Source organism: Netta rufina (assembly GCF_964035555.1).
Source record: "Netta rufina genome assembly, chromosome: 6".
In the NCBI taxonomy this organism is placed as follows: domain Eukaryota; kingdom Metazoa; phylum Chordata; class Aves; order Anseriformes; family Anatidae; genus Netta; species Netta rufina.
In genome coordinates, this window is record NC_140129.1 from 40,080,756 (window position 1) to 40,089,873 (window position 9,118).

A 9,118-nucleotide genomic window follows, 5' to 3' on the forward strand; every position below is an offset into this window, starting at 1 on the left:
CTTCTCATTTATTGCAGTAATCTCCCCTTTGTTCCTTTAACATTTCCAGGAGTAGGATTTAGATGTTGGACAGGGCTGATGTACAAGGCTTCAAGTAGGTTTTGTGTACTCTTCATTTAGCATTTGTTATCCAATTTACCTTTCTATTTTTGTGTGAATAGATCTCTCTTAATACTGAGAAATACATATTTACCATGACTGCTAAAATAACAGATCAGCTCCTATAATACACTTGTTTAATTACTACTTTTTATAAAAGGAACAGTCCTCACATGCTACTTCATGACATGGGTGAATGAAAAATAGACTCAGACAGGAATTTATTTTGCTATAAGCAGTACACCTACAGTGACTAAGGGAAAGAAAATGTCTTTCATGCGCATAGTTCCCCTCAACCACCAATATGCAGGACTTTCTTTGTCTAATATCATACAACAGCAGACTACTGATAACAGTTCCAGGGGATTTTGTAATTCTGATCTTACCATGTTCCTCATTCAGTTTTCTCCCAGCCTTTTGGGATTCTAATAAATTGTCCCAAACAAAGACCCCCTTGTCATTCTTGAACAATGTGATACCAAAGGCAGTTTTCACCTTTACACCTGGTCACCAAGTTGCATGTACTGCCATCAAAATAGCATCTTGAACTGGAGGACTGTTTAAGCTCTATATCTACAGACAGAGCCAAAATATCTTCTCATACTAAGCAATGACAATGAAGCAAATATTGCTTCAGTAAAATCTAGACAGTTCCCTCAGCCTATGTGTAAAAGGGTATTCCAAATCCTCATCTCAGAGTTTTCTCCCCCTAAGATATGCTAACAGAATGACTTTGCTGCTCCAGTTTTGTGAACTACAAGTAGGAAATAAGAGGGGAAGTTCTAACGTAATATTCAGAGGCTGTTACACGTCAAAGAGAACTTATTTTTTTTTGTTTTGTTTTGTTTTTTAAATCCTAATAGGAAGTGCCTGTTTTTCTGTTCCAGAGTATGAACAAGCTTAAATTATTATGGTGGAAGTCTGGTGCACAAAACATATACACAAAGAGCACTGTGGCAGTAGCCTTGCAGATTACAGTGTACACAGTAGATGCATGGTAGAACAGTTCCACTTGGTCTGTAGCCATTGTTCTTTGTTACAGTCACTTGATTATACACATCCTATTATTAATGCACACGCTATATTGAACAGTTTCAGAATTTTAATAACGCCTCAAAAATTAACCTTTACGGCTATGAATACGCTAGGAAAAATATCAGCAATTAAACTATCCATAATAGCACAAAACTGTGAGATATGATCTAACGGGCATGGCTAGTGGAAGAAGATAATGTTTTGAAGCAAAATTTCTAGAATTTGTTTTTAAGTACGTAAGTCAACAAACCAGTTGTCTGTGAAAGAGAAAAGATTTAGCAGAACAAACTGTTTACAACTGAAGTAGAGATTCAACTGTTCACTGTAATACCACAAAGTAATCTGTTGTTGTCAGCCAACTGGAGCTGACCAAATGGCCAAGGTTCACTTCTGCATGCTAATGTAAGAGCAATAACACAAGTCTGTGTGTGGATTGCTTCAGCCAGGCAAGTTTTCTGTTCCTGTCTCAGGTGATATGGTGGACTTGGAGATTTTATTTAAGTACAAGATACGTAAGATCATAAACTTTAGCAAACAAATGAACAATTACATTTGTATTTGAGTAGCTGTGCTAAAGAAAATGTCATATGCAAAATGAAATGGGTAAAGTTTCTTATTTTAGTTGTAAGCATTATGGAGTAATGACTCACTGTAATACAAAGTTTAATGATAATTTAATGGTATGTCATTGATTGCTTTCATAATTGGTGTTCTCCATACAGGAAAAGCTATGTAACTAGTTTTAGTTTTGTCCTTTACACACAAGTTTACTCATTTCATTTGCTAATCGTTGGGAAAGGAAGGGATGAGGAGAGAAGAGAGAAGGTTAGGTCTGAGAAAGGATTTTATTGCACATAATGGTAATCTTTATTTTTTCATCAGTTGGCAGCACATCTTCATCACCGGCTTTATTAGGAATTAGAGAACCCCGCTCTGAATATGATAGAACACAACCTTCTATGCAGTATTATAATAACCAAGGCGACATCATTGCACATAAAGACATATATACTGGTAAGATACTTGTTAGGTGAACTCTTACCTCAGGGTGTTCAAGGAAAGGTTGGACGTGGTGATTAGGGGCATGGTTTAGTGGGTGACATTAGTAGTAGTGTGATAGTTGGACCAGATGATCTTGAAGGGCTTTTCCAACCTTAATGATTCTATGATTCTCTTCCTTATATAAGGAGTCTATACAGCCATAATATGGACAGTTGCATTAGCAGGCCTGTTACTACTAAATGTTGTTTTCTATTTTTATTCATTTATATTCACTGCAGGAAGAACAGAAGAGGTTTTTCATCTCGCTGCTATTTTCTTTAAAATTGTACACATTACCAGAATAAGAGGAGATCCAGTTTATACACTGGGAGATGAGGTGTTTGGAAATCTCATTTTAGTTTAAAAATCTATTACAGAAAATTGTTTTATTATGCACATTATATTATTATAACCATACATTATATATGTGTGTGTGTGTAATGTTATTGTATTATAAAACTATACCAAGAGTTCATATTTTCCCTGATTTTACTTTTCTCTTCTTACTATTTGATACAAGTCGCAAAATAAGAGATGACAGTAAATAGGGAGAAAGAAATTTTTTGTATTAAAATTAGTCTGGTAAGTAAAAACAGCAGCACAAAAAATTCCTCAGTTTTAATTTAGCTACTACTGAGAAATAAAATTCACTTGCATTTTATTGTTATATTATTAATAGACTCTAAAATCTGAAGACTTGATTGTTTGGGTGCTATATATTTTTTTTCTAGGTAATATAAGAGTAAATAGACAAAAGAATAAAGGTTGAAGTTGATGCCATTAAACTATTTTCTCACAGGTTCCAGCAAACCTTCACCAATTTACATCAGTTCCTACTCCTCACCAGCAAGAGAACAAAATAGACGGCTACAGGTAACTGAAATTTTATTTTGAAATGATACTGATAAAAAGACTCAGACTATGGTGTTTTAATGGAACTTAAAAGAGTTTATTTCATAATATCAGAGTGTTTTGGGTAGAGTGTATCTACACCATTTTAAATTTGTTATTCGGCATTACCATACTTAAAAGTACATAAGCTATTGCCAGTTTATTATTTTGTTTTCTTTTTATAGTCACATATTTTAGTGACTGACCATATTTTGTTACGGTTGGATCTGAGACCACTTTTCTGACTTGACAGGTGTTTTTGGTAGCTATGGTCAGGTTCTGTATATTTTATGGATGTTCCTAAAATACTGCTTTTGGAGAGCTACTAGATTCCTAGTGAGTGCAGGACTTAGAAGTTTTTCCTGCATTAGATTCATTTAAACCTTAGCTACATTTCACGGAGGCTTGAAACCTTTGTTATTGTCATCATTGGTAGAGCTACACTAAACTTTAGGGAAAGGTTGTATATAATGCATGAAATGTTTGAAAACAAATATTTTCTCTGTTAATTAAATTTTGAAAAAATATTTTTCTTCCACTTTGTTAACAGCATCAGCAGTTGTATTACAGTCAAGAAGATACCAACAGAAAAAACTATGATGCATACAGGTTATATTTGCAGTCCCCACATAGCTATGAAGACCCATACTTCGATGATCGAGTTCACTTTCCTGCTGCTTCAGATTATACAACACAATATGGACTGAAATCAACCACAAATTATGTAGACTTTTATTCCACCAGACGATCTTCTTATAGAGCAGAACAGTACCCAGGTTCACCTGATTCCTGGGTGTAGCATCAAAGGAAGAAAACAGTGTATTTCTCATCTTGCTTGAGAAGAAATGGAATTGCCTCATTTGTTGCTTTGGTAATGAAATGTGAAAGTGAAATAAAAGAAGGAACAAGGAAGTGTTTTGGTTTTGGAGATTTTTTGTTTTGTTTTGTTTTTTGTTTTGTTTTTTTGAGTGATGAATTGTCAGGAAGAAAAACTGGAAGGGATGGATTTTTTGCTCTGTTTAGATATTAGGTATAATTACTTGTAGTTCCTGTAGTCTGGTGAGGGTGTGGGCGATGTGATGAAAGGTTTGAGAATTGAGTAAAATGAATTTGGAAAGTGCGTAGGTCAGAGCAAATTAAAGCTGATTTTTTTTTATGTGAATAAAAGTCTTGTTCTGATAGTTTGTACAGAAAAAATAAAACGGATGCCCTTGTTTTATTGCTATTACTAAATGTCAAGATTGTACGCTATTACGTTGTGTAAATTTCTTTCATTGGTGTAAATATGAAAATGCCATGTTGGTTCAAAGTGCCATCCATTTGTAATGCAGTGTGTCATTTTAAAAGGAATTTGAAACATCATGCACAAAAAAAAAATCCAAGAAAATGTTATAAATTAAAAAAAAAAAAACTTTTTAAAATTAATAGTGTAATTTTGAAGCACAAAGTTTAGTTCAGTATATCTACACCTCTCCCATTCCTTGCCTATTTCATAAAAAACTTCACTGCCATTTTCTATGCACATGGAAGAACAATAAATATGGAAGTCTCATCCATGGAAAGTTGTTCCCTGTTCTTTTTATTATTATTTTCTCTGTGTGGTATTCAAAAACAAATACCGTAAATGTGAAGTCTGATCATATGTTTTAAGCAGGTTAAACGTATCAAAACCACTTTGGCCATTCAACAGTGCATATATTCCAAACTTGTCAGTCTGGCATACCAAGGTGTGAAACTATGTACTTCCCTTTATTCCCTAGACTAGTATTTTATTTTTTTTTTACTTTAGATGCAGGTAATCAAGATATTTCAGAACTTTATTATGTTTTCTTCCCACCACTTCTCTATTCCTCCCCTTCAGTCCCCTCAAAAAAATATCTTCTTGCTTTCAGAGAACGTGTAGTCTCCACGAAGGCTAAATTCTCCTTGGCTTTATTTATAATTCAAATAATTGATTATTTTAAGTAACTACATCATGTACTTTCCTCATGCTGCAGAATCTCTTAACTTCATAGTGTTCATAATTATTGTTCCCCATCACTGCAATTTTCTTCACTTTCTAATATTTGGAAATATCCTGATTGCATCAGTGAAATGATAAAAGGTAAGCAGAACTGCTCTAAGTTTAGGTAACGAGGCAATTTTTCCATACTTGGTTGGGCTACCTCTGCCTCCTGATTGTACAATGGGTAAGAAGTTCAGGGGTAAACAGCACAGTGAAAGCAACAAGTTATATCTTAACTTTGTACACAGCTATGACATTCCCCAATGATTGCAGTGCAATGTGTTGTTGAGGGTTGGTGCTGTGCAGATTGTGCCCTTTCTTTCCTAGTAGACTCATTTTTTTTTTCCTGTTAAGGTAGAAAATAGTTTCTATTTACTTCAGCTTGAGATTGGCCAAATTGTTCTTACAAGAAGCACTGATCTCACATCAGGTTTTAACTACCTTCAGAGTCATGTACAAGCTTTGCTACACAGATTAATGCAGATCAGCATTGATTACCTGGTATGCCTATTACCTACTAAAGGTGAGCCAAGTATACTTGGTTGGTATTGCCTTGTCCCAGGAAGATTTAAATTATCTGTAGACGATATAGTAGAGACTGGCAGGATCATAGTCTGTTGTATATATAGAAAATACATAGCCTGTATTTTCTTTGAATCCGCTAATACCTCTCAAAAAAAGCAGATAATCAATGCAATATAGCAAATAGCTCTATGAAGGAATGATTTTTGAGGTTTTCAATCAAGATCAAAAGCAACAAGACTTGGGACAGCAACACATCTATGTTGTAGCACATCTGTTTCATCACATTCATTTTCTTTTGTTTTTACTAGTCTTACTTGTTTATATATTTTTACGCATTACATCTTGGTGCTATACTCATTAAAATTATTAGGTTGGTTAATTTCTCTTTACATGCAGTTTCAGACAATGTGCAAAAGTGGAGAAAAATGGGGCACAGTTTAATTTCATTGTTCATTTTCACAGTGGAGTGGTCTGTTGCAAAATGTCAGGAGCATAAATATAAGGCAAATTTTTTTAAAATCCACTCTATTCACAATTTTGCATTCAGATTGATAAGCCAGTGAGGAAGATAAAAGACTGTTTAACTTTCAAAAAGTCCATGTCTTAAGACAGGGTAATGCTGGTTTGAAAGTTAAATAGTAATAGCACCCTGGAAAATGTACTTCTCTATTTCCATAATTAATCTGCAAATGGACTGAAAGAACAAGAACTAAACTGTATCAGAATCAGGGAGTTAAATAGTTTAATATTAGAACAGATTGAGAAGATGTACAGTGAGACTCAACAGCAGCCTTATGCTTTTCCTTTTAGGTAAATAGCTCCCACGGAGGGCAATGAAAAGCAGCACTGACCTCAGGGAGGCCGTCATACTCACTGAATGCTGCAGAAAAATAGGAAACAAAGGCTTAAATTAACATCTCTGTAATTCCCGAGGAGGGGAGAAGTGTCACAAAATAGGATTAATTTCCTTTTAATACATAACAGAATTAGGATTATCGTTTAAGTGGCCTCAAAACATAAAAATCCAGACCCTGGTCTTTACTCCTGCCTGACTAAGAAGTGTCCTCTGTGAACAACGTAGGAAATTTAAGTTATACGTGAGTTCAGAATGCTCAGCTACCGTACCTGGAGTTTTAGTGAATCAATACGATCCCCTTTCCTCAGAGGCTGCATCTGACCTTTTGACCCCAGGCATTCGCTCTGGTCAGCTGGGGATCTTGGCTGTGAGCCACTTCTGCCTGACCGGGGTGTCACTGCTGCACAGAGTCCCCTGCAGCTGAGCTTGCATGTAAGTGCTGCAGTCTTGCAGTGCCTTCTAAAATTTCTCCTACATGCTCAGACAGATGCATGTTTTGGCAACATCCTGAGAGAAAAACAGAGCAACTCCACTTACCATAGCACACAGATTTAGGATAGTTCCTAAAACATTAATTCAAGAAACATGCGTACAGCTATTGCAAGAACACCTGGCTATGGCCTGACAACATCAGAACAACCTAATGAGTACATGTGAACTGCCAAGTGAAATGAAACATTTATTTGCCATACCTACATTACTTTACGGGGTAGCCAAAGAAGAGAGACATGGATGACCCTGACAGGAGCAGAGATGAGCTAGGCAAAAAAAATGTTTGCCTGAAGGGAAGACCGTAAACATTCTAGAAAAAGAAAAAAAAAAAAAAGGTCCTCAGACTATCAGTGCTGACAGACACTTGTTTAGTTGAAGAGAAGACATCCAATGACAGTACTCATTTGTACATTTTGTGTTTGAGTTTTCATAAGACTAATAAAAGGTGACAACGTGAACATCAATTTAATTTAAAAAAAAAGCAAAAACCTGGGTTTGTGGCCATGGGTAAATTAGGGCAGCTGTGAACAATAATAAATAAAGGGATGAGAAAGAAAGCTGTCATCCTGAGAACACTGGAGACCCGACATCTCTCATAGGTAGCACAGGGCAGAGAACCTCGAGGAAGCTTTACACGGCGGTACAAAGTGACAGGAGGCTGGTGCCAGGAGGGGCTGGCCAGGGCCAGGGGAAATGCTCTTTACCAACACCCAGCCCATGATGACTGGGAGAGGCACACAGAGACCACGGCAAGAAACATGTAACCCTTATAAAGGTTTGCCACAAAATCATTTATACATAGATACCTCATAGCTGTTAATTTGTATCTTCTATGAGGAAAGGCTTCATTTCTGGCTTCACCACTTCTTTTACTCCATCAGTCCTTGGAACTGGATGATTATTGAAGCACGGCTGCACTGCTGCTGTGAGCAATGTTACTTCGAACTGATCAGCACCTGGGGAGGCGCCTTTCCACCATTCAGATTTAAAAAGACACTAGTCTTCATCAACAAGTAAATGGCCCTTTTTGGCAAAGCAGAGCTTGAAAATAACCAGCATTGAGCCAATGCTGTGCCTGCCTGCCTTCTGAGCAAACCTTGTCCTCTGCAGGCTGTGATCAAGCTGAATGCCGGCACAAATACGGTGGCACTAGGCATGGGAAGACTTCCAAAAGTCTAAGATCTACAGGACTATAAACACGCTAAGAGGAGAAACTGTTATGTTGCAGTTGTGCAGCAGTTGTGCTGTGTTATACCCTGTAGCACTAATTCAACAAATTAAGAATTAGAACTTGGTTAGGCCAACTGTACTAAAATTAGGTACTCAAACTTTTACATTGTAATGTGGTCTCTATTACAGAGATCATGGGGGAAAAAAGGAAAAGCAGGTAATTTTAAAGATGATCTGAGGTAACTAAGAGAACGTATTACACCTTCTGAGATTCATGGAGATTGCTGACAGGAATAGTAATATTTTTTTCTGTGCCTTTTTTTCAGACACAAGTAGCTTCAGGTTGCTGGGATTTGAGAATGGAAAAACTGACTGCCATTTATGTGTAGAATAAAACTTTTTTTTTTTTCTTTTTTATTTTTTTGGCGAGTGTGGCATTCATGGGTAGCAATCATGACGTTGTCTTGAAAAATATGTTAGCTACATAAGCTAATTTCTAAAAAGTTTTAAGTTTTTTTGTTTGTTTTTTGTTTTTATGTGTACAATGTCTCATTTATTAAGTCTTCTGCTGCTTGGATAGTTCATTCTACATTTCATAGCTCATTCTACATTCTACAGAAGCAGTCTTCTTGTCTGTTTATTCAGTGTACTTCCTGATTAAACGTTCATAACCTTGTGAAAAAGTTGATGATGGCTGGGTGAATTTAACAAGTCATCCGGAGTCAACCATATTTCTACATTAGACTGCCCAATGTGCATTTAAAAGAATTTGATGTTTCACTGAGTCAAACCAGGTTATATTATTATTAATAATTTGGAGATTAGAGAGTTCAAGTAAAAAGTTATATTCCTGTGTGATTCTGTTAGTAATTTGAAACTTGCCAATTTCAGCTGATGACCATGGAAATCTTTTTTTCTAAACTAAATCCATCTCCCTTTTGTCCCTGAAGTGATCTGATTTTTTAAATAAATTATTCAAATTCTAAAAAAAAAAAAAAAAAAAA

General features: G+C 35.9%; 1 protein-coding gene across 3 annotated transcripts in view; it reads left to right on the plus strand.

The window, feature by feature from the left end:
* Nucleotides 1–4,613, plus strand: part of PKP4 (plakophilin 4) — an 88,951-nt gene extending 84,338 nt beyond the window's left edge. For all 3 annotated transcript variants that reach the window (XM_084289664.1, XM_084289665.1, XM_084289666.1), the window contains 3 exons: nucleotides 2,017–2,148; nucleotides 2,975–3,048; nucleotides 3,617–4,613. In XM_084289664.1, coding sequence (XP_084145790.1) covers nucleotides 2,017–2,148; nucleotides 2,975–3,048; nucleotides 3,617–3,865 — 455 coding nt within the window. In that variant the 3' untranslated portion in view covers nucleotides 3,866–4,613. The remainder of the gene's footprint in view (nucleotides 1–2,016; nucleotides 2,149–2,974; nucleotides 3,049–3,616) is intronic.
* The last annotated feature ends 4,505 nt before the right edge of the window (nucleotides 4,614–9,118 follow it).